The 26057-nt window shown below is 49.0% G+C and overlaps 1 protein-coding gene across 3 annotated transcripts in view; it reads right to left on the bottom strand.

The window, feature by feature from the left end:
* The window catches only part of STK10 (serine/threonine kinase 10), a 153645-nt gene that overhangs the window by 35375 nt on the left and 92213 nt on the right, over positions 1–26057 (bottom strand). For all 3 annotated transcript variants that reach the window (XR_008201176.1, XM_052658962.1, XM_052658961.1), the window contains exons 10-15: positions 23980–24110; positions 18253–18376; positions 17363–17542; positions 5901–5993; positions 2814–2943; positions 775–899 (exon numbers count right to left, since the gene is read on the bottom strand). Coding sequence is in view for 2 of the 3 variants with exons in the window: in XM_052658962.1 (XP_052514922.1) it covers positions 775–899; positions 2814–2943; positions 5901–5993; positions 17363–17542; positions 18253–18376; positions 23980–24110 (783 nt within the window). In the remaining variant the exon portion in view is untranslated. The remainder of the gene's footprint in view (positions 1–774; positions 900–2813; positions 2944–5900; positions 5994–17362; positions 17543–18252; positions 18377–23979; positions 24111–26057) is intronic.

Here is a 26057-nt window from a genome sequence, read left to right on the forward strand (position 1 = left end):
TCCATTGACAAGAGGAACGGATAAAGAAGATGTGCACACATATCCAGTGGAATACTATTCAGCCATAAAAACACAAAGTAATGCCTTTTGCAGCAGCATGGACAGACCTAGAGATTACCATACTAAGTGGAGAGACAAATACCAAATGATACCACTTACATGCGGAATCTAAAATAATGGCACAAATGAACCTGTCTACAAAACAGAAACAAACTCAGAGAATAGACTAGCTGCCAAGAGCGGGGGTGGGGGTGGGAGGGATGGAGAGGGATTGACTGGGGTTTGGGGGTTAGCAGATGCGAACTGTTACATTTAGAGTGCATAAACAGCAAGGTCCTACTGTACAGCACGCGGCTCTATATCCAACCTCCTGGGAGAAACCATAACGGAAAAGACTATTAAAAAAAAGACTGTATGTGTGTCTATATGTGTGTGAGTCACTCTGCTGTCCAGCAGAAATGAACACAACATTGTAAATCAGTTATAACCAAAGAAAGTAAAAAGTATTCTGAGAGAATGCATGGGAAAGACAAAGTGAAAATGGAAAGGAGGGCAGGACGAAAGAAAGGAAAAAGGGGGGGAAAGTGAGACATATACGTCAGGCGTCAGGGTCAGGGAGGGAGCTTCCATGATTCCTGGCCCCTGGATCTGAGGCAGGACATCGCCGAGAACCTCTCGAGCCTCCCTGTGGCCACCCGGCTCCTCTCAGAGATGCGCGGGGTGGCCTCCCGGCCCCCCAGGGGCAGCCCGGGAACCGCGGGCTCGCAGCCTCACCTTCTCATGCTTGCGCAGCAGCTCGTGCCGCTGGAGGAAGTACTGGTCTTTGAGCTGCTGCTTCACCAGCTGGTGCCTCTCCTGCAGGTGATGCTCCTCCATCTCCCACAGCGCCGCCTCCCGGTCTGCAGCGGACACAGCACCCAGTGAGGTGCAGATGGCCAGAGCCCCCAGGCCCTCCCCTCCACTCCCGAGCCTGGTCTCCTCACACCGCAGCTGGTGATGGCGCCGCCTCATCAGCCTACGTTGGCTGAGCCACCAGCTAGGAATTTCCTCAGCACCTCGGGTGAGAGCTCCCCGCAGCATACAGCAGGAAGTGTTTGGAGTGTCAGGGCGTCAGGAGCCAGAGAAACCAGAGACATAGGCTAGAACTCAGCCATTATCACTGGGGTTTGGGATGGACAAAAAGACTGCTTCAGGCCCCATCTCCCACCTCTGCCAAATGGTATACCATGGAGGGAGAAATATCCTTGGAAGACAGTTACATTCTGTCTGCACTGCGCCTGTGCCTCCCTAAGGGGCAGATGGGAAGCGCTCACGTGGAAACCCCCTGAAGAAGGTATGACAGGTATGACTATATCCTACTTTGAAAAATGGATGGGACCCTCCACATCCCCTCTGTGCGTTCTGGAATAGTACCTGGCATTTTATCACTGGAAGTCCGTTAGTACTACAGGGCAGGGAGGTGGGGTCAGATGGAGAACCTCACGCCCTGCAAGACGTAGCTGGTCCTGCTCAGCCCACTGTGAAAGTTCCATCTATTTTGCTTCCCTCCTGTCCCATGAAAGCCAGGATCTGCCCACAGGACACCGAGGCAGTGATTTGGCTTCCAAACCAATCAGAACCACAGTCCCACAAGTAGGATGGTTCTTACAGACCATCACGTGATAAGAAAAGGAAGCAAGGGGAAGGAACTTTCCCCAAACACCCGTGGCTCTGTTCAGGATGTCGGAATACCAAGGACTCATTTTGCTTGGTCCACACTAAAGTACTGGCTCACAGCGTTTAACTGCCCGGGCCCTCGGAGTCCTGGCTGCAGTCCCCGGTATAATGATGAGCCAGAAACAGCACTCGGGTATCAGTCCTATGTTCACCTCTTTACGACAGACAGGGACCATTAGGCCCACAGCCCACAGGCACCAAAGTCCAGTTTTCACTCAGCCAGCTGCTGTAAACGGAGTTCAGCCCACAGAGTTCTAGCCATTTGGAGCCTGCTTGCTTTCCATACCCCGTAAAATTGTACCCAACATCTGCTGGCCATAAAAAGACAGCCTGGGGGCTATATAAAGACCCCAAGCCCTGCGTCCTGCAGAGCGCCCTACCCAGAGCCGCCCAGCGGAGCTCTGCGCGCCGAAGGCCGTCGCCCAGAGGCGCGAGCTCGCCAGTTTCCAGGCGCCCCTCTGCCCCCTCCCCCGGGCGGGACGCGCCCTGTTGCCGCCGCACAGTCCCGAGCTGGGAGGGGCCCGCCAGCACCAAAGCTGCCAAAACCCCACCCCGGCGGGGGGCGGAAGGGCGTGGCTTCGAGAGAAGGTCTGCACCCAAGGCGCACGCGGCCGCTCGCGAGCAGTGCCGCGCCGCCCAAAGCACGGCCGCTCTCCGCGCCTCGGTTTCCTCGTCTCTAAAAGCGGGCAAACGCAGGGCCTGCCTTGTGGGCTTGAGAGGGTACGATGTGGTGAAGGTACAAGGTGAAGGCACACGGCCTGGCAGAGGAGGCGTTCAACCCGTGATACGGCTGCTCTGAGGGGCTCTGGATTCTGTCCGCACCTGCCCACCCCGCTGACCGGCTCACTGATTCACTGATACAGCTCCCACCCATTCTGCGTCGCTTCTTTTTCTCCTTCCTCCTTGCCGTGTGCCAGCATGTTAAACCGTGTTCTTGATAATGGTATCTCTGCCTCAGCTTGACTTCAGGGGGGGTCTTCCTCCCGTTTCGCCACGAGGCTGCTGTCTGGTCTGAGGGTGGAGTCCCAGCGTCCGTTCCCGCCCAGGGCTGGGCCGTCCGTTCAGGCCCGACGTGCACCCCGCTCTCGGGCACCCACCTCGCAGGAGCTCCTGCTTCCTCGTGAGGCACTCGCGCTCCTTGTCGCAGATCTCCCGCCTGTTGTCGGCCGTGATCCTCTTCATCGCCAGCTCCAGGTCTTCCTTCTGCTTGGCCACGAACTCCCGGTCCTGTTAAGGTTGGGTATTCACAATTTTAGGGGTGAGAATTCCCTGGCGGCCCAGTGGCTAGGACTCCACTCTTCTCTCTGCCCAGGGCCAGGGTTCAATCCTGCTCAGGGAACTAAAACCCCACAAGACACATGGCACGGCCAAAAAAAATTTTTCAATAAAAAAATTTATAACATTTTAAGTGTTTTTGGTTTTGTTATTTTCTTAGAGATGCATATTGAGGTACTTACAGGTGAAATGATATGAGGTCTGGGAGTCAATTCAAAATAACAGTGGAGTGTGGAAGTGAGCAGATAGGGGCTGATCACTGCTGAGGTCAGGTGGTTGTTCAGCCGCACAGTCATGTCCAACTCTTTACAGTTATTATATTATTATACCTATATTGTGCCTATGTTTTCCTTAATAAACAGTAAAATTTTAGCTACCACATATGACGTAGATAGCCCACAAGGACCCACTGTATGGCACGAGAACAATACTCAATATTTTGTAATAACCTGCAAGGGAAAAGAATCTGAAAAAGAATATATATACACACATATATATATATCTGAATCACTACGCTGCATACCTAAAACTAACACAACATTGTATACTTCAATAAAAAACACTAAATTAAAAAAGTTAAAACTTTAGGAAACATGTTAAGAAACTAAAATGTGCACTAATGTTATCACTCATTGCCAGCAGCTGGTTTTGGTACATTTATATAAATGTATCTATATCTGTTGTTTCAAAAATTACTTTTAAAGACTTGAAGAGATATTTATACACCCATATTCATGGCCCTATTATTCACAACAGCCAAGGGATTGGAAACAACTCAAGTGTCCATAAACAAAAACACAGTGTGGTGTACACATACAGTGAAATATTATTCAGGCTTTAAATGGCAGGAAATCCTTATACACGCTACAATGTGGATGAACCTTGAGGACGCGGTTAGTGAAGTAAACCAGACACCAGAGGATAAGTAATGCGTAATCCCACTTATATGAGGTCAAATTTGTAAAGACAGAAAGTAGAATGGTGGTCGTCAGGCACTGGACAGAGGGTGTAGTGGGGAGTCCTTGGTTAAGCTCCGGGTACAGAGCTTCTGCTGGGAAAGATACAGAGTTCTGGGGTGGATCGTGGTGATGGTGATGCACAATGATGTTAATGTACTTAGAATCATTTAAACATGACTAAGATATCAAATTTTATGTCAATTTCCCACAATTTGTAAAAATTATTAAAAAGACCTTTCCATGTCATAATGTAACCTATCAAAACTATATTTTAATGGCTGAATATATTTCATGGTATAACTACTCTCTAACTTATCAAACCAAAACATAACAGGTTGCTTATAGATTTTCTTTTAGATACTGCTGCTCTTCCCACTCTGGTAGCTAAATGTCCTTGAGCCTCTGTGATAACTCATCTGTAAGATTAGCCCTTGAAGCAGAAAATCTAGGCCAAAGGATGGATTCTGGGGGCTCTTGATACATTTTTGAGGCTCCTGATGCAATTGCCAGAGTGGTTTCCAAGGGCCAATCTGCTCTCCCTCTCAAGGGAGGAGGACCTGTCTCCCCGCCACTCCCCAGCACTGCATTCTTCCTCTAGTCAGAGCATCCAGGACAGGTTGTAGGAAAGCAGGAGAGTCTGGAGCCAGATTCAGCTTCAGGCCTCGGACCCCAGTGTTAACCGTGCACTGTCAACTCTCCGAGCCCTAGTTTCTTCCTCTGTAAAGGGAAAAACGAACAGCACCTATCCTGGTAATCTGTGAACACTAAACTAGATACTATATTAATACAAATACATTTGTAATGGTAGACTCTAATGTTCTTTGCATTCGGGGACAAAGGAAGTGGGAGAAGATGGGAGCATGAAGTAGGAAGAAGGCTGGTGAGGCTGGAGCAGAGGGGACTGAGAGAGGTGGACAGGAACCAGACCTCCAGGGCCTTGAAAGCACACGAGAAGGCTGATCTGGTCAGATGGGTAAAGTGAAGGTTTATCTACACGAAGGGCTTAAAGGCCAGGGCTTTGGGGGGAGGGTGTCATGATCAGATCTGGATCAAATTTGGAATTCGTGTTGATCACACCAACTGGTGTGAGAGAAAGAGCTGCAAGAGCTTCAGGGAAACTAGCTGGGAGGTTACTTGAAGTAGTCCAGGCAAAAGACGACAGGCTCGGGGGTCACAGAGATGCTGACAACTTGATGGATCCAGAGAGAGTTTGGAGATTAAAAAAAAAAAATCCAAACTCTGAGAAGCAGTGACAAACTGAGGGAAAAGAGGCACCAGGAATGACAAGGCCTCTGGTCTCACAACACAATGGAGGACAGTGACCCCTTGGAACGTGAGAACAGGACAAGGTCTGGGAGATCTGGGCCTGATGTCTTTGAGACTCCAAGTGGGCAGATGGATATACTGGGTTGGTCAAGGAGATGCGATGTACAAACAACCATAAAACAAGGCAGGAGGTGCTAAAGGCTTGGGAGAGATGTAAATAAACATCTGTGGTGTCTCTCAGAGATGGAAGAGCTCACTTCCAGCTGGAGTGAGGGGAATCAAGGAAGGCTGTGTGGGAGAGGTGATAAAAGGGATAACCAGGATCATCTGATATAGATATTCAGAATATGGGATAGGGGGTCTCCCTAGTGGCTCAATGGTTAAGAATCTGCCTGCCAAAGCTGGAGACTCAGGTTCAATCCCTGGGTCGGAAAGATCCCCTGAGAAGGAAATGGCAACCCACTCCAGCATTCTGGGAAATCCCATGAACAGAGGAGCCTGGCGGGCTACAGTCTATGGGGCTGCAAAAGAGCTGGACGTGACTGAGCACAAGCAAGAATGAGACATAGGTGAACATTCAAGGGCAGGGCACGGACATAGAGAAGTACCTGGGGCACCATTCAGGGTCTCAAACCTGGGACTCCCCAACCCCTCCAACCCCCCAGCTCAGGGACAAGCACTCACGAGAAGCTGCTTTTTCTGAGTGTGCTCCCCCATCTTCTGCTTCATGCTCTCCTTCCGCTGCTGCCTGGGGAGCTTCTCCACCTCATTCTTCACCTATACCGGAAACAGCAGAGAACCGCTGGGTCAGGGCACCTCCTCACATTCCTATCAAACAACCCTCAATCCCAGAACTCCTGGGCACGAGCGCTCACCCTGCTCTCCACCCCGGTGACAGAGGGCAGCCCCTGGCCACCAGTCTGCCAGTTTCCAAGACCCCCCCAGAGCACATAGTGCTGTTTTTGCTGTCTGGTATCCATGCCTCTTCTTTTGATGACAGTATCTCAGTTTCATTTAGGGCAGTGTTGCTCAACCTCCTTCTAAACTGTTGTCCCCTCAGAAGCCCTTCTCAACATTGTTTCACAGTTACCGACCTCCATGAAATGTTAATCCCACAAATAACACGGTCCATCTGTTAAACCATATAATATCTAAGACGTTTTTAATTCCTTGGGGGTGATATCACCCTGGCTGAAAACGCATGTCTTAAGTAGCTCCCACTCAGCGTCTGAGGTTCAGGTATAACTGATGCCTCAACCCCAACTGACCCCGGGCTGAGCATAAGATCGAGGCTGTCTATCAGCATATCCCATGCCTTGGCATCAGAGACTGGTTCAGAGATGAGCAAGCAGTCCTCGCCAGACTATGAGAGCTTCAAGATGTTTGCTAAATTATTGGGGAAAGCCACTCTCTGCCCTTCAGGGTTGCTGATCCGGGAGTATGTAGGTCATGGTGGGCCACTCTGGAGATTTGCTTGAAACAGAATCAACTCAGGGAAGCAATGTTAAAAAATGAGGAAGGTGACATTTCTGGCTTCCTGGTCAGAGGCTAACAGTATTCTCAAGCCAGCCAGAAGTGGGTTTCTGTCTTTGATAACAGAAGAAAGAGAAGAGATTCATGACACTTCTCTGTAAGGAACCTAGATTTCCTCAGACAGTTTTCTGTGAATAACTTATATCTTTACAGGCACCTGATATCTCAAAACATACACTCACTGACAGGTTCCTTAGGAGCAGCAAGTGAGGGTAAAAATACTGTGATTAAAAAAAGAGCATTCCAGGAGAGTTCTGCTTCGGACATAATGAGGTAAGTCAATACAACCTCTCTTTCCTGCTGAATACAATGAAAAAATCTGGATAAAATAGAAAAAGCAACTACCTGAGGACTCTGAAAAGTAAACAAAAGGAGGTGACTATGAAAGGGAGTCCAGACTTAGAGAAGGGCTGGTACTGGGGGCGAGTTTCCTGGCTTTTCTTTTTCCGTTTGCCCTCCTAGGTGTGCCCCAATCCTGGACAGTGATGCTGTGAGAAGGCAGGCAGAACCCTAACAGACCTCATGCTTCTGGGCAGAGAACCAGGCGACAGTCAATAAAATGAACAGACCTTTAGCCAGATTGACAAAGGAGGAGGACGGCAAGCAGAGGGAAAAGGAGGCAGAAGACAAAGAGGATACGGCAACACAAACCACCACAGACCCCGCAGCCACGGAAAGGGCGCCGAGCGGGCCCCAGGAGCAGCTCAGCCCATTCGGCGAAACAGACAAATCCCTTGAAAGAAAGTACCAAAGCACATACAGGAAGAAATGAATAACTAAAACCAGAGCAACATTAAAAGAAAACCACAGACAAATATATTCTCAATGAATACAGACTCAAAAATCCTCACCAAAATAATAGCAAATTCAATCCAGTAACATATCAAAAGGAAAATACATAATGACCAAGTGGGCTCTATCCCAGGAATGTAAAGCTCATTCAATATGTGAGAATCAGTCAATATAATTCACAGTATCAGTACACTAAAGAAGAAAAACTATACGATCATATCAATATAGGAAAACCATTTGCTAAAATTCAGCATCCATTCATGACAAAATCTATTAGCAAACTAGAAATAGAACGGAACTTCCTGAATCTGAAAGACAGCATCTACAAAAACCCTAATGCTAACATCATACTTTACTATAAAATACTAAATGTTTTCCCTTAAGACTGGGAACAAGGCAAAGATGTCCACTTAAATTAATAGTAATTAAAATTAATAGTAATTCCTGTTTAACATCCCACTACAGGTCCTGGCCAGCATGATAAAGCAAGAAAAATAAACAAAAATATATAGATTAAAAAGAGAGAAATATGATGAACAATAAGGTCGTACCGTACAGCAAAGGGAGCCACATTCAATATCCTGTGCTGAACCATGATAGAAAAGAATACGGGCTTCCCCTGTGGCTCAGCTTGTAAAGAGTCCACCCGCAATGCGCGAGACCTGGGTTTGACCTCTGGGTTGGGAAGATCCCCTGGAGAAAGGAAAGGCTACCCACTCCAGTATTCTGGCCTGGAGAATTCTATGGACTGTATAGTCCATGGGGTTGCAAAGAATATGAAAGAGAATATATATTTCTGTATAACTGAGTCACTTTTCTTTACAGCAGAAATTAACACAACATGCTAAGTAAACTATACTTCAATAAAAAAATTTTTTTAATAAAAAAGAAGAAATAAAACTGTTTTCAAAATTGTTGTCTATGTAGAAAAATCCCAAGTCTGTTTTTTCCGAAAGTCCTAGACCCGATGAGTTTAAGCGAGATCAATATATGGGCTCAATATACCAATATTTTCCTATACTCTAGCTTTGACATTAGAAATTGACATTAAAAAATAGTATCTTGTACAATAGCACAAATGAACTAAATATAATTCTAACAAAATACATGCTGACTTTGTATGCTGAAAACTATAAAACACTAAGGAAGGATGTTAAAGAAGACCTAAACGAATGGATATATTATGTTCATAGAAAGGAAGGTTCAATATTGTTCTGATTCCATTCTCCCTAAATTGATCCATGAATTCAACTCAATCTCAATCAAAAATTCCAGCAGATATTTTTACAGAAATCAATAAGCTGATTCTAAGATATATATAGATGGGCAAAGGAACTAGAATAACCAAAATAATTTTGGAAAAAAGGAATAAAGTTGGAGGACTCACACTACCTGATTTACTGTAAAAATACATTTATCAAGCCATCATAGAATTGGTGAAAGGTAGAGATGATCAATGGAACTGCATATAGTCCAGTTATAGACACACACAAATATCTGGTCAATTGATTTTGCATGAAGATGCAAAGGCAGATCAATGGAGAAGGACAGTCCTTTCAGCAAATGGTGCTAGAAAACTGGACATCCACAGGCAAAAACATTAGTAACGGTGAACCTCACCCACACATTACACATCTAACGTAAAACTTAAAACTGTAAAACATCTGAAAGAAAGCAAGACCCTAAGCTATGCAAAGATATCTTAGATGTGCCACTAAACACACAATGCATAAAAGAAAAAATGATAAGTAGACTTCATCAGAGTAAGTGCTTCTGCTTTATGCAAGACACTGTTAGAAGAACCAAAAGACAAGCCACAGAGGGGCAGCAAACATTTGCAAAGGACTGTATCCAGAATGTAAAAAGAACTGTCAGAATTCAGTAATAGAAAAATAAAGAAATCACCCAGCTAAATAAATGAGCAAAAGATTTAAACAGGTACCTTGTCAAAAAAGATATATAGACAGCAAATTAGCACATGAAAAGATATTCAACACTAGTCATTCAGTTCAGTTCAGTCGCTCAGTCATGTCCGACTCTTTGCAACCCCATGAATCGCAGCACGCCAGGCCTCCCTGTCTATCACCAACTCCCGGAGTTCACTCAGATTCATGTCCATCGAGTCAGTGACGCCATCCAGCCATCTCATCCTCTGTCGTCCCCTCCTTCTCCTGCCCCCAATCCCTCCCAGCATCAAAGTCTTTTCCAATGAGTCAACTCTTCGCATGAGGTGGCCAAAGTACTGGAGTTTCAGCTTCAGCATCATTCCCTCCAAAGAAATTCCAGGGCTGATCTCCTTCAGAATGGACTAGTTGGATCTCCTTGCAGTCCAAGGGACTCTCAAGAGTCTTCTCCAACACCACAGTTCAAAAGCATCAATTCTTTGGCGTTCAGCCTTCTTCACAGTCCAACTCTCACATCCATACATGACTACTGGAAAAACCATAGCCTTGACTAGACGGATCTTTGTTGACAAAGTAATGTCTCTGCTTTTCAATATGCTACCTAGGTTGGTCATGACTTTTCTTCCCAGGAGTAAGCATCTTTTAATTTCAAGGCTGCAATCACCATCTGCAGTGATTCTGGAGCCCCAAAAAATAAAGTCTGACACTGTTTCCACTGTTTCCCCATCTTAATGAAATACAAACAAAAAGTCACAATGCAATTTCACTTCCTATCAGAATGGCAAAAATAGAAAACATCAAACTGATGATGCCAAGCGCTGGTGATGATGTGGAGCCACTGGAGCGCACGCATTGTTCTGGAGATGTAAAATAATAGACTCTTTTGGAAAAGGTTGGCAGCCTCTCCTAAAGTTAAGCATACACTTCACATACGACCCCAAAGCCTACCAGCTATCCTTTATCGTCTTCTTTCAGTTCTCGGGTGTCTTATTCCATGGCTTTAGGTTTGTAATCCAAATCCTGCCCCTGTGTTCTTTAGCCTTCTTTAGTCTTAGATTAGGGTTTCTCAACTTTGGCACTATTGACTTTCGGAGCCAAATAATTCTTTGCTGTGGGGGTTTCCTATGCACTTTAGAATGTTAATAGCATCTCTGACCCCTACCTACTAGATGCTATAACACCTTCTCCCCAGTCATAACAACCAAAAATGTTTCTAGATGTTGCCAAATACCTAGATGGGGATGGACAAAAGAGTCCCTGGTTGAGAACTACTGTCTTAGACATCCTCATAAGACATCTCAAAAATTGCATTTGTGCCACTTCACCTTCCATATCCAAGGGCTCCCCTGGATATCTGGTACATGATGACGATTTAGCACCTGTCTAGAGTTTGTCAAAATGCCACTGACAGCCCCATTCAAGGCGTCACACAGTTGAAAAGACCCACTAGCTTAGAAGGGTGCTTTCAAGCTTGATGAAGTAGCTTTCCAGGACAGATGAGAAGCTGCAGATTAGAAAGGGTCTGGAGGTTTCTGCTAAAGGCACTGCACGCTGTGAGAAGTGTTGCACCACTCAGCGGAGGGAGAGACCAGAAGAACACCCAGACTTGAGCCGCATGGGGTTACTTGGCAAAGGGGCCCTTGGACTTACTCTAAGAAGCCCCTGAGGGCAGGGATGTACCAGCACCACTCTGACTGAGGGCTATAAAGACAGGCTCTCTACTCAGTGTCAGAAATCCTGCTTTCTCATCCAACTGCCCATCTTTGGAACAGTCCCTGGACTTGTTTCCCATTCTCTCATCAGAAAAAATTATCTGGCTTTTAACTAAAATTTCCAGGGTCCTTCCAGGAGTATAATTCTGTGGTATTATAGAAATCCAGACTATTTAAGAAGTAGTTAAATTATGTTTAATGAGTTTTGCCTAGGAAGGCAAGGAAACAGGGTTCTGGAAAGATTTCCTTTAAGACTGAATCTGCTTTCACATTTAGGGGATCTAAGAAGTAAGCTACAATCGTCAACCGAGTTTCTCACGGATGTTAAATATACCGTGTGTACGGGCAGTGAGAAGCAGACCATCAGTTCCATCGTCACAAATAAATTTATTATATTTCTATGTGCAGACATACACAGTACTGGGTTTAATTACTTGAAACAAAAATGAAGAATAAATACGTCCCCATTCAACTAGCTTACTAATAATGATTTTTCCTATATGCATACCTCCTAAGTGCAGGAAGGTCATTAGCACGATAAATATTTCATAATAATTGCTATAACCTTGAGAGTCCCTTGGACTGCAAGGAGATCCAACCAGTCCATCCTAAAGGAGACCAGTCCTGGGTGTTCATTGGAAGGACTGATGCTAAAGCTGAAACTCCAATACTTTGGCCACCTCATGCGAAGAGTTGACTCATTGGAAAAGACGCTGATGCTGGGAGGGATTGGAGGCAGGAGGAGAAGGGGACGACAGAGGATGAGATGGCTGGATGGCATCACTGACTCGATGGACATGAGTTTGGGTGAACTCCGGGAGTTGGTGATGGACAGGGAGGCCTGGCGTGCTGCGGTTCATGAGATCGCAAAGAGTCGGACACGCCTGAGCGACTGAACTGAACTGAACCATGAAAGAGGCCCCAGGAGGCATCTCAAGTTTTACCCTCTGTTATTTCTGTATGTTCTCTATGCCTGAGATCAAATCATGACCAGCTTTCTCACAGTCAATGGGTGGTAGGGAAATGGACAGGGTGAACCCTGCCTTGCTCTGAACTGGTTAAAGGAAAGTCCACACTGGGACCTCTCTGGTGGTCCAGTGCTAAAGAATCCAGTGCCAAAGCAGCAGACACAGATTCGATCCCAAATCTGGGATGATTCCACCTGCCGTGGGGCAACTAACCTCGTGTGCCACAGCTGTGGAGTTGGTCGTCTAGAGCCACCGAGCCCACACGGTGCAGCCACGGAAACCCAGGCACCTAGACCCTGTGCTCTGCAACCAGAGAAGCCGCCACAAGGAGAAGCCCGTGCACCGCGGGGCCCCCACTCGCTGCAGCTACAGAAAGCCCACGCGCAGCAGCAAAGGCCCAGCACGGCCAGAAATAAAAGAAAGATACAAACTGCTTTTAAAAGTCCACACAGATCTGAGTATGGTGCCCCTCGCCAGCATCCACGTGTGGATTTCTCTGATGCAGCACTGGGCTGGCCAATGCACCCACCGATATTTCAGTCTGCTCACCTGGGCGTCCTACCCATTCCCACTTTCGTCCTTCACCCCTGCTGGTGCATCCTAACCACCAACCCAAGGGCCATGGACAGGCAGTCTCCACCCAAGCCTGCCATTCCTACTGGGCTTCGCCTGCACAGAGGTGACCTTTGCAGTCAAAGGCGGCCTTCTGACTATGGAGTAGGCCATGGCAGGATACGGAATCTTCGGACACTTTGGGGGGTGTTCCATGAAGCAGAGCCTTTCACTGGTCCCACCAGCAGGAATCCTTAGACATAATGAGGATAACGGTAAGCATGCCCGAGGGGCCACCATGCCCTAAGTGCTTACGAGGTGCCAGGTGCCTGGCTGGCACTCTGTCATTTAGTCTATATCTAGAACAGCCTCCCGGGGGATCCTGTCATTACCTGCTTTCACAGGTAATGACAGAGGCCTGGTGAGTTTAAGCAGCTTGCCTGAGTTCAGAGTCAGAATTCAAACTTGGGTCTCTGACTCCAGGCTCCACATAAGCACTCCAACATAATGCCCTTCTAACAGGACTCGCTTCTCTCTTTACAAGCTGAAGAAACCATCACTCTCCTTCACACCCTCGGATAGATATGTAGCGTGTTCTCAAACTTCTTAGAACCATGTGACTCTTCCCATGTTGACAGCCTCTTACAACAAGGGCAAGTCTGAGGACAGGGGCTGTACATGATTTGCTCATCACAGCCTAGATGGCAAAGAGTAGAAGCTTTAAAGATTCATACGGATGAACAAAACCCCAGCAATCAGCCCTGGGAACCAGAAGCAAACGCCAGCCTACGCTTTGCCTGGCTCCACCATGAAGCCAATTGAAGCCAGCAGCCCTGTCTAACCTGCAGGCCAGGTCCTGGCCACAAGAGTGCTTCATGGAAGGACAAGGATAGGATCACAGTCTTACTAAACAGCGGAGGCCAAGGGCACAAAGACGTCAAGCTTTTTCTTTCTGTGAAAACTTTCTGAAGAAAAACACCCAGGAAATAAGAAAATTTTAAAAACTGAACCTGACCAGAAGTCTAAGTACCAGACCCCACACATGGCCTCAGAATTTAGTGCAGGGAGCTCAGCTCGGTGCGCCTAGAGGGGTGGGCTGGGGGATGGCGGTGGGAGGGAGGGGATAAATGTACATGTATAGCTGAGCCACCTCAGTGTACAGCAGAAACTAAAACAGCATTGGAAAGCAACTCTACCTTGATTTAGAAAAGCAAAAAGAATTCACTGACAGGCTTAAACTGCACCCCCCACCAAAATCCTGCCAGCAACAAGAATTTTCAACTTTGTTAAACATCAGTGCCAGCAAAGGAAAGAAACTGTGGCAACCTCCCACTCCTTCCCATCCCAGGCCCTGCCTCTGCAGCCAGCTCTTTTTCCCACTCTTCAATCCCCATGACTCCTTCCCCCACCCACACACACAAAGCGTGTGCACACAGGGCCGGGTGAGGAACCAGAAGGAAACTGGAATCCACGTGGTACCTACTTCTCACCGAATGCTCACAGCATCTGTGAGAAATGCATGGTTAATAGCAATGGTTCAAATGCAAACTCCTCCTTAGGAGTTACGTCTGTGCATGATTTGGCCCCTACCTGATTTTATCCCACAGTCATCTCCCCAGTGCTTCCAAATCGCCTACCACCCTGACCATTTTTCAGCTCTTTGCACACCCCAAGCTCTTTCCATACCTCAGGGCCTTTGCATATGCTATTCTGCCCTCCTGGAAGCATCCTCTTATCCAGAGGATGCTGGTTAACCAGCCTATTTGCTCTCACAGCAAGTATTACTATGTAACGGGCAGCGGTTTTATTTATTTAATATTGTGCTTTGTTTCTCTAGCTTCCCTGGAAATTAACAAACTCCTTGAGGGACCCTATCTATTTTGTTCATTACAGTGTCCCTGGTACCCCATTCAGTGCCACACAGGTAGGTACTCAACACAACAGTCCCTGAATAACTCACAGTGACAGAAGACAGCCAGAACTCAGGCAAGAACTTGAGAATATATTGGTTTGGTTCCGGACAACCACAATACGGTAAAGACTGCAATGGAAGATTGCAATGAAGCAAGTCCCGTGAATTTTCTGGTTTCTCAGTACATAGTAAAAGTTACGTTTACGCTATACTGTAGTCTGTTAAGTGTGTGAAAGTGAAAATGAAGTCGCTCGCTCAGTCGTGTCCGACTCTGCCACCCCATGGACTGTGGCCTACCAGGCTCCTCCGTCCATGGGATTTCCAGGCAAGAATACTGGAGTGGATTGCCATTTCCTTCTCCCGGAGATCTTCCCAACCCAGGGATTAAACCTGGGTCTCCCGCATTGTAGGCAGACACTTTACAACCTGAGCCACCAGGGAAGCCTTTAAGTGTGTTATTACATGCATGTCTTAAAAAATTGTATATAACATAAACACGTTTTATTGCTAAAAAATGCTAGTCATCATCTCAGCCTTCAGCGAATTGTAGTCCTTCTGCAAAAATAACCATCACCAATCACCATGGCAAATATAAAGTCTGAAATATTCAAGCATTACCAAAATGTGACACAGAGACAGGAAGTGAGCAAATGCTATTGGAAAAAATGGTACAGAAAGACTTGCTCATGGGAGGGTTGCTACAAACCTTCAATTTTAAGAAAACACAACATCTGCTAAGTGCAATAAAACAAGGTCTGCCTGTAGCTTGTCCAAAGCCTAGCAGTTAGCTTCGAGCCACAGTGCCAAAGACTTGGAAACAAGCCTGCCTCCCAAGCTGTGCTCCCAGCACTGGAGCTGTGGATGTGTTTAATATCAGCCCCTCCCCTCCCAACCCCACATGTCTCAGCCCATAAGCCCATCTCTCAGAAGGAGGTTCAGGACCAGGGTAAGTCAAGGCCTTTGGAAGGAAAGCTATGACAAACCTAGACGGTGTGTTAAAAAGCAGAGACATCACTTTGCCGACAAAGGTCCCTATAGTTGAAGCTATGGTTTTTCTAGTAATCATGCATGGATGTGAGAATTAGACCATAAAGAAAGCTGAGCATTGAAAAATTGATGCTTTCAAACTGCAGTGCTGGAGAAGACTCTTGAGAGTCCCTTGGACAGCAAGGAAATCAAACCAGTCAATCCTAAAGGAAATCAGTCTCGAAATATTCACTGGAAAGACGGATGCTGAAGCTGAAGCTCCAATACTTTAGCCACCTGATGTAAAGAACTGACTCACTGGAAAAGACCCTGATGCTAGGAAAGATTGAAGGCAGGAGGAGAAGGGGACGATAGAGGATGAGATGGTTGGATGGCATCACCTACTCAATGGACATGACTTTGAACAAACTCTGGGAGATCGTGGAGGACAGAGAAGACTGGTGTGCTACAGTCCACGGAGTTGCAAAGAGTCGGACATGACTTAGTGACTAAACAACAAAAAGTGGAGGCACTCATCTTGGGCACAAAGGAGCATATATACAATTTTAGAAACTCAAAATTCATGCCAAAGAAACCATGAACAACATAGCAAATACAGACAGAATCAAGTTCTATACTTGCAGGGCTCAGCCTCATCGTCTCACACTAATCCTGACTCTATCAGATCCTGCCTTTATTTTAAATAGCTGATAATCTGTTCATCGTGAATTTTTTTAATTTTTGACCACGCCATGTGGCTTGTGGGATCTTAGTTCTCCAACCAGGGATTGAACCTGGGCCCTCGGCAGTAGAAGTGCAGAGTCTCACCACTGGACTTCCAGGGAGTAACCCGTGATGAATATTTTACACTAACTTCTATTTTAAAACACTATCTTGATTTAGTTGTTTTACTGTACTTCCTTAAATTCTGTGCCCTAGGCAAGTTGTCTCATCAGCCAGTGGCCCCGATTCCCACAGGCACCCACTGGAGGCCTGGATTCACAACAGGTCATGTCCGACACAGTAAAGTCTGGGCCCTGGGCTCTGCAGGCCCTGAAAAGCACCATGAGCCGCCCCTAGAAGTTGCTCCTACCATTACCACCTGGAGATCGGGAGCAGCCTGGATTGGGACACCCTGCCCTAGGTTCTACCCTCCTTGCTCCCATCGTTTCTCCTGAGGGCTCAGGAAAGAAAGTCTAGCCCAGCCTCCAAGTGTCTGGCTCCACGGGGGAGGCGTGGGCTGCTCTCTAGGACTCAGATGCCCTGCCCAGGGGCAGGCCTCCCTTCCCTTTCCTCAGGACTGTTACCTCTTTGCCAGTTCCCCTTCCAGCTGTGTGGGGAAAGAGGGAGAAGAGGAACGTGTGTCCAAGTGGGGGAGCTATTCTTCTAGAAGGGAGAATCAGGCCTGAAGGATGTGTGTGCCCACCCAGCACTCAGCTCCCGGCCTGGTGACAGCATCTCAAGTTTCCCTACGCCTCCATCCCTTCCCTCCTCTCTGCTCTCTTCCAGCTCAGGCTGCTAAGCTGGGGGGATATAGAGGACGTGGCCTGAGGCCACAAGACAAGGGCCTGCCTGGAGCCAGGTCCACGCAAACGAAGGCAGAGCCCAAAAGACGGAGAAGGGGCTCCTGATGGCACAGCTGGGGGATGCAGAGCCAGACATCCCTGGACACGCACTTTTCAGGTATATAAGCTCCTCCAAATCCCCTCTATTGCTGAGGCAAGGTTGAGTTGGAGTTTTGGTCATTTGCAACCGAGAGGGCCCTCATCCTCCCAGGACGCCCTGCTCCCGCCCAGCACGTGTTCACCTCCTTCTTCATCAGCTTGAGCTGCTCCTGGAACTTGGCATAGTCTCGCTCCTGCTCCAGGCGAATCCGCTTGGCCTCCTCCCGGCGGCGCACTGCGTGGTCTTGCTCCATCTTCTCTACTTGTTGCTTTTGCTGACGCTCCAGGTTCTCCAGCTCTATGTCAAAGAACTTCTTCTTAGCCTAGAAAGAGCAGAAAGGGAAAGTTAGGAAAGTCACCTGGGAGGGAGACGGGGAAAGCCCAGAGGCTGTGCTCACACATGGGCTTGAATCCCAGCTCTACTACGTGTGACCTGAGGCAAGTCACCTAACCTGAGTCTGTTTCCTCAGGTGCGACCATCTGCCTCGCAGCGCTGTCGCGTGGGGCTCGATGAAGGCCGTGTCCCCTCTGGAGGCCCTCCCAGGCTGTGCCCCCTCTGGAGGCCCTCCCAGGCCCTGTCCCCTCTGGAGGCCCTGTCCCCTCTGGAGGCCCTCCCAGGCCGTGTCCCCTCTGGAGGCCCTCCCAGGCCCTGTCCCCTCTGGAGGCCCTCCCAGGCCCTGTCCCCTTTGGAGGCCCTCCCAGGCCCTGTCCCCTCTGGAGGCCCTGTCCCCTTTGGAGGCCCTCCCAGGCCGTGTCCCCTCTGGAGGCCCTCCCATGTGGCTGAGACTAGCACTGTGGCCCGCAGGCGCCACTGCGTTTATAAGCCAATGCCTGATGACATCGGGAAACCAGAGGAACTGGGAGCTGTTGTGAAGCATTCTCCAAGCCCAATCACCCTCATTCAGCAGCTTCTGCTTAAAGGCAATCAGGAGGCAAGGAGCCCTCTGGGCCCCTCTCCCCACACTCACGCTGACTTCTGCTTAAAGACAATCAGGAGGCAAGAAGCCCTCTGGGCCCATCTCCCCACACTCACGCTGACTTCTTGCTCAAAACGCTTATGCATCTGCTCCAGCTGCAGCTCATGCTTGCTGCTCAGCTGGGTTTGATTCCGATGTTCTTCTTTCTGGAGCAGCCGAAGCTCTCGGAGTTCCTGGCGCCTGAAAGGTAGGAGGATGTGGACATTCCAGTCAGAACGTGTCCTCAGTGGTCACATACATCATAGCTAAGGACGCGGAAGGCAGGGGCCTGGTGAGCCGTCACACGGCCCGGGACAGAGGCGAGACGAGAACTTAGAACTCACGCTTTATTTGACATTGACTGACAGGCAAAACACTAATAATCTTGGTATATAAAGAGTGCTTACAAATCAGTAAGAAAAACAGGAAGATCCTAATTTTAAGAAGCGGCACAGAGCATGAACAGACATGAAACAAAAGACAAAAAGAACATTTTAAATCATCTATACGGGCATGAAATTCAAATTAAAAACAAATGCCGTTTCCTGAAATAGGTAAGAATACAGGGGAAATTGATACCTTCCTATATTGCTGATGGACTTCCCTGGTGGCTTAGATGGTAAAGCGTCTGTCTACAATGCGGGAGACCCGGGTTCAATCCCTGGGTCAGGAAGATCCGCTGGAGAAGGAAATGGCACCCCACTCCAGTACTATTGCCTGGAAAATCCCATGGACGGAGGAGCCTGGTAGGCTACAGTCCATGGGGTCATAAAGAGCCGGACACGACTGAGCGAATTCACTTACTTACTTATGTTGCTGATATGTACAAATTGACACATTTCTGGAGGGCAATTTGTCAGTAAGGTTATGTCTTTTGACATAGTTCCACTTCTGGATACTGATTCAAAAAAGAGATTCATAGATATATAGCAAAACTGAATAAGGATATTCACCCACTCCAATATCCTTGCCTGGAAAATCCCATGGACAGAGGAGCCTGGCAGGCTACAGTCCATGGGGTCACAAGAGTTGGACTCAACAGTGACTAAACCACCACCACCACCATTCATAACAATGCTATTTATAACAGTACAAGATTGGAAACAGCTTATATGTCTGCCAATATAGATCGATTTAAATATGTCTATCTGATATAATTTTTCAATTTAAATTTATTTATTTGAATTGGAGGCTAATTACAATATTGCATCGGTTTTGCCATGCATCAACATGAATCCACCATGGACGTACACATGTTCCCCATCCTGAACCCCCTCCCACCTGATATAATTTTATTCAATCATTAAAAATGAATTTCTAGAAGGTTATCAAATTACATGGGGGAAAAAGATCTATGAAAAATGCAGCAATTCTTTATAAACAGATAGGGGCTGATCTCTAAGTGAAAAAAGCAGGCTACTAAAGACCGGGTCTATTACGCTACTGACCATCTGGTTGGAAACCAAAAAGGACCATGCATGTGTGTGCACATGGGCCTCTGCGAGTTTACTTTCCTATTTAAACACTGAGTGCTTCTGGAAGGATTGCACCGTGAAATATTAACACAAGGAAGGCAGCTGGTGGCTGGCAGAGTGAGGGAGGGAGGCGCTGCACTTTCACCCTCTTTTCCTTTTCGAGTCTTGAACCGTGGTGTTATATTACCTACTCAAAAGGTAAATATAGTAAAAATTTGACCCAAACCGCACAGCGTACCTTAACTTTGGAACATATTTACTGTCAAAGTGTGCGTGAGTGTACACACAGAAAAAATACTGGTGGCATGCGTGCTCAGTCGTGTCTGACTTTTTGCAATCCCATGGACTAGAGCCCATCAGGCTCCGCTCTCCGTGGGATTTTCCCAGCAAGAAAACTGGAGCACGTTGCCATTTCCTCTTCCAGGGGATCTTCCCGACCCAGGGATCGAACCTGAGTCTCCCGCGTTTCCTTCACTGGCAGGCAGATTCTTTACTACTGAGTCACCTGGGAAGCCCACTGGTGGCATAAAACCCACCTACCATGTTTTTTTCTGGGCAAGTCCATTGAAAATTGGTATCTATCCTTTATATAATCAGAAAAGAAATTAAAATGTTGGCAGAAGGAACGTGGGCCTCCTGGCAGGGAGTGGGGACCCTGGGCAGCCTGTGCTCTGCTCTGGCGTGGCGTCTGCAGGCGCACCACGGCCACCCCCACTGAGGGCCTGCCCCCCAGTTCTGAGCAGGCAGAGCTCCCCAGCAACTGCTCTGAGGCCTCCCGCCCTCAGAGGCCACAGAGGCCCTGTCTGAATCTTAGCACTTTCCAGCTGGGTGCCCTCAGGCAGCGGCTCGGTCTTTGCACGCTCTTTCCCTGAATCTGTGAAATGGGGAGATAATCTCTTCCCCACAGGTTCTTTAAGGTTAAATGAGGTGATACCTGTAGCATCAGGTGATACTGTCTGACACATGGCAACCACTCCCCAAGTGGTAACTTCTCGAGTGATAACGAAAAAGAGGCAAAGGCTGCCCAATCTCTGGGAAAAGCCAGAGACACTTTTTACAGCTGTGTAAGGAAGCATCTCTGGCAGCCTCTGCATTTCGGGAAGAGAGGAGGCAGGAGGCCATTTCTGAGACATGGAAATCCCGACACAAGAGGAACTAAGGCTCAGAGAGCAACTGACAAAAAACAGAGCAAGGTAAGCAGCCAGCTTCTGACATCACCTCCTTGACCCACCAGAGTTCTCACAAGGGAGAGGCAGGCAGAGACGGGTCAAGGAGGGAAGAGCCAGCTCCAGGAACTTCAGGGAAAACCAGCAAGAACTCTGGCCCAGCAGCCGCAACCTGCGCGAGTGACTATTCAGTGATACTGTTCAAAAGCCTGCGTGGGGCCCAAACCTGCGGAAATGCTCGGAGACCCAGGTTCAGCCAGGGACGACGTGGCAGAGCCTGACAGCCCGTAGCCCGGCCGGACTCACAGGGCCTTCAGGCCACGCAGGCAAACAAGAAAAGTCTCGTTCTTTGCGAGCACCTCTTCTCCACCTCAGCTAAATCTCACCTTTGAAACCCGGGCAGCACCCGCTCCTCTGCTGAGGAGGGAGGTGGGGGTCCCGCCTCGGGGCCACTTTCAGATGTGGTGTGGTGGAGCTGGAATTTCACCCCCGGGAACCCAAACTGCCCAGAGGGGAGAGGACAGAAAGGAAATCCGGCCCCCGAGTCTGAAGCTCGAGGAGTGACTGTGAGAACAGAAGGCGGTGTTTTCAGCTGAGAGCAACCACAACCACCCCGCCCCTGGCCCCGAGCCTCCCCAGCACACACAGAGGAGGACACCAGCACGCGTGTGTGTGCACACCCCTATGCGTGTACACAGAAACTGTGGCCACCTGACGCAAACAGCTGACTCACTGGAAAAGACTGGGAAAGACTGGCAAAGACTGAAGGCAAAAGGAGGAGGGGGGGGCAGAAGATGAGATGATTAGATGGTATTACTGACTCAATAGACATGAATTTCAGCAAACTCTGAGAGACAGTGAAAGATAGGGAAGGCTGGCGTGCCGCAGTCCATGGAGTCGCAGTCAGACACGACTGAGCAACTGAACTACAAGGAACGTCACCGGTGAAAAGTCCGCCTGTCATCCCCCTGGCTTCAAGAGGGGAGACGTGCCCCAAGGCATCCAAAACTCCTTCTACTGGGCTTTGGAATGTCTGTGCTTTTTTAAGATAAGAATGTGTTTGATGTTTCAGAAGTGTCCTCCAAGCCAGTCATGAGTTGTTCCACAAAGGCCTGGCCCCACGGCAGCTTCATGGCTCTGGGGCCTCCCTCCCTAGCTGCTAAGCCCCCACCTCCACCCCCGGGGAGCCCCCCAGGAAGCTTCTGGTCCAGTGGAAGCCTGTAGAATTCTCACAAAGACAGATCTTCTCACCTGGGTGACCTGAGGCAAGTAAGTTCCCACCAGGAAACAGTTTCCTTATCAACAGAACGGCCGAAGTAGGGTCTCCTGAGACCCTTGGACTGCAGGGATATCCAACCAGTCCATCCTAAAGGAGACGAGTCCTGGGTATTCATTGGAAGGAATGATGCTGAGGCTGAAATTCCAATACTTTGGCCACCTCATGTGAAGAGTTGACTCATTGGAAAAGACCCTGATGCTGGGAGGGATTGGGGGCAGGAGGAGAAGGGGACGACAGAGGATGAGACGGCTGGATGGCATCACCGACACGATGCACATGAGTTTGGGTAAACTCCGGGGGTTGGTGATGGACAGGGAGGCCTGGCGTGCTGCGATTCATGGGGTCGCAAAGAGTCGGACACAACTGAGTGACTGAACTGACTGGGGAGGGCTGTCAGGGCGCCTGAGTGCCTTAGGAGTGCAGAGATGACTCCGTGCAAACAACTCTGCCTCACACCCTCCTGCCCACACCAACCCCCTCCCATCTTCAGCTTTGCCTCCAGAATGCATGCTGAACCCAACCTGTCCGGCCACGCCTTCCCTCTGTCTGGCCACTGTCCCGGCCAGGGTGTCCCTGCATCCCTGCTTCAGTCCTGCCCCCTCTATAGCCCAGACTCAGATGACAGCAGAGTCGGCTTTTAAAAGGGACAGTACAGCTGGTCACTCTCCAGATGTTCTTGTTGTTGAATCGCTAAGTCGTGTCCAACTCTTTGCGACCCCATGGACTGCAGCACACCAGGCTTCCCTGTCCTTAACCATTTTGCAGAGTTTGCTCAAACTTGTCCACTGAGTTGGTGATGCCATCCAACCATCTCATCCTCTGTTGTCCCCTTCTCCTCCTGCCTTCAATCTTTCCCAGCATCAGGGTCTTTTCCAATGAGTCAGCTCTTCGCATCAGGTGGGCAAAGTATTGGAGCTTCAGCATCAGTCCCTCCATTGGGGATGAAACCTGTGTTTCTCCACCCCTGCCCGTGGACTAACGTGACCTGGACCCTGTGGGACCTGGGGATGACTCCACATCCTCTCCCTCCAACTCCATACTCCAGCTCCGCCCTCTCAGGTCCCTAAACAAGCCTTGGCTTTGCAGTTCCTGCCATGCTCTCCCGGCTCTGCCACTGGCTGGCTCCTCTGAACTCTCTGTTCTGCTCAGGGGATTTCCTGCCAGGCAAGGGCCCCCACCCCTAGCCCAGCGGCCACTCTCCCATCAGCCATTATTCCGTCCACAGCATGAACTACAGTTGGAAATTATTTTGAGTGCTGTTTGCGGGCCCATGAGGTGGAAGTTCCACAACAGCCACAGCCTCCATTATCTGGGTCATCAATGTGTCCCCCAACCTGGTGAGGGGGTGTGGATACATCAGTGAATGGATGGCTGGCTAGCTGGAGGGGAGGCTGAAGGAATGCGCAGATAGGGAGCTGAGTGGGTGTGTAGGTGATGGGTGGGTGGGTGACTAGAAAGATGTGTTAGAGGATGGAGGGATGGGTGTGTGGATGGATGGATGAATGAATGAGTGGGTAGAGGGGTGGGCTGATAAGCAGACAAGTAAACGGAGGCGGAGGGAAGTGGATGAAGAGGTGGGTGGGTATATGGAGGAGGGAGGTGAGTTAGGCAATACAGGGTCTCGGGCAAAGCCAGCTTCTTTTAGTGTCCCTGATTCCATACTTAATGCTATAGACAGACAGACAGCTCTTTTTTTGGCAATGTAGCAGGTGAGATTAGCTCCCTGACCATGGATTGAATCTGTGCCCCTACAGCTGGAGTGCAGAGCCTGAAACACTGGACTGCCAGGGAAGTCTCAGACAGATGTTCTTTCACCAGAAAGGCCCAGGTCTCCCGTCTCATCCCTGCCCTGTTACGGCCGTCAGCAGCCCCTCCCAGCCTCACCTGAGGAACCGCATCTCCTCGTCCTTCTTCTCATCCTCGCTGATAATCTTGGAGGTGGTGATGCTCACCTCCACGCCGTCCACCACAAACTTGCGTGTCCTCTTCAGGGTCTTATTGTGCAGCCTTGAGTCCTAGCCAGGGAAGATCATTAGGCAAAGCTCAGCATTGCAGCCACGAATCCATGGGTGGCCCAGTCTCAGCCCAGTCCAGGAAGGAGGTGACTGTCCACGGTCCCCAGCGTGCCTCAAGCTTCTCAACCTGGAGGCCGGAGTCTCTGAGGTTAGGCCTCTTCCTCTCCCTGACCTCACCCTTCGGACACTGCCCAGCCCCTGCCTGCTGACCGCCAGCATTCTCTCACACACAGGACGCAGCATCCAAGCGAACTGGGTTCCAACTCCTTCTACACCTACTGCCCCTGTGACCCTGGGCAAGCCCCTTGTCCTGCCCAAGCCTCAGCTTCCTCAACCTGTCAGAGGAGACGAGCAGTGCTTGCCTCCCAGGGTTGTTCTGAAGGTGCAATGAAGCAGGCGGACGGAATTCAATAACACCTGGGTCATGACAAGGGTTCAACACTTGATATTTATTTCTGACAGTTGCTATTGCAGACCACAATCTCTTATCTTCAATGCCCAAATCCAAGGAGCCTGGAAAACCAGAGTTCAGAACTATGTTGGCAGCCAAGCCTAACCTGACCTGAACTCCACAGGAGGCCACACCCCTCTGGAGCCACCGTGAGATTACTCATCTTTGTCTTTACCTTTTCCTATGCATAATCACGCCCCTCACCTGTGATCGCTTACACAGTGCTGCCAGAGCTCCTGGAGGCAGTTAAACGCCCTTTGAACATCCTCCACCCTGACTTGGATGAGCCTGTGGGTCTGCACTGGAGTCCTCACGGCATCTCCTCCACCCCAACTCCTCCCCTAGCTCCCGAGGCCCTTCCCGGTGGAGTCCAGCCCGGCCTTTCCAGCATCTCCCTACGGCAGCACCTCCTGTGCACCAGGACTCAATTCAGGATGAGTCAGACTAGCAACCAGGAAGAGGCTACCCGGAGATGGCGAGGGAGAAAGGCCTGGGGTCCCGGTCACAGGGCCTCTGCAAGGGGGTAACAGACTCTGTGAAGCCAAGGGCGCTGATGCAGCCAGGCGCTCTTATCAGAGCAGCTGTGTTCCCTGACTCACTGCCAGCCCACCAGTAAAGGGATGCTCTCAACACCCTCGAGGATAGGCGAGGTGGATCAGACTTAAAAAAAAATTATCTTTTTTTTTTTCTAACGCTTAGTGTCTTTCCAAGAAGAGAAGGGACAGAAACACTGTCATAAGGCCCCAATGCTTCTTACACCTAAAAGCTGCTGCCCTCTCTGCTCGTCCTGTTCTATTTGTCTGATCTTCTCACTTTAAAAAGTTAGCTTTTAGTTTTGTGCTTGTTTTTAATGTACAAGCTTTAAATGTAATATCATCTACTCTATTCAATTTTCTGGTGTGATTTCTCTCCCCCACTCCACCCCACCCCCAAAAAGAAAAAAGAAACGCGCTTTCTTTCTGTTCCCAAAGTCAACTGCAACAGCTGGCTGCTTCTCCTTTTTCCTTCTTTCATTTGGCCAATATTTTTGAGTCTCTGCTGTGTGGTTTTCAAACAAAAAGGCTGCAAAACGTTTCCTAAATTCAGCCTTGGTTGGGGGTGAGGTTCCTGGGGTGGCCAATCAGGTGATCAAAGGTGACTTCACGAACATCTCATGATCTGTGGGAGCAGCTGGGGAAGGGCCAGGCCTCGCTGAGGATGGAGAGGCCACAGTGCCGCCGCCAGGACACCGTGACACGCGGGGCTCAGAGTGCAGAGGCTGGGGTCTGACCAGCTCCCCACCTGCCACCTGAGGCTCTGTTTGCCCAGCTGTACTCGGCGATATGGCTCCTTTGAAGCACTTTGCAGTGCAGGCCTCGCGTTGAGCTCTCAAGTGCAGTGGCTAGAGTCACTCACAACGCCGCTTCCCCTCAGAACAGCCACGAGCCCACTCCCTTTCACTGACTCCATCAGCGAATGGACCACATAGCTGATCCGCAAGTCACAGAGCTTTCACT

Source organism: Budorcas taxicolor, chromosome 20 (assembly GCF_023091745.1).
Source record: "Budorcas taxicolor isolate Tak-1 chromosome 20, Takin1.1, whole genome shotgun sequence".
NCBI lineage: Eukaryota > Metazoa > Chordata > Mammalia > Artiodactyla > Bovidae > Budorcas > Budorcas taxicolor.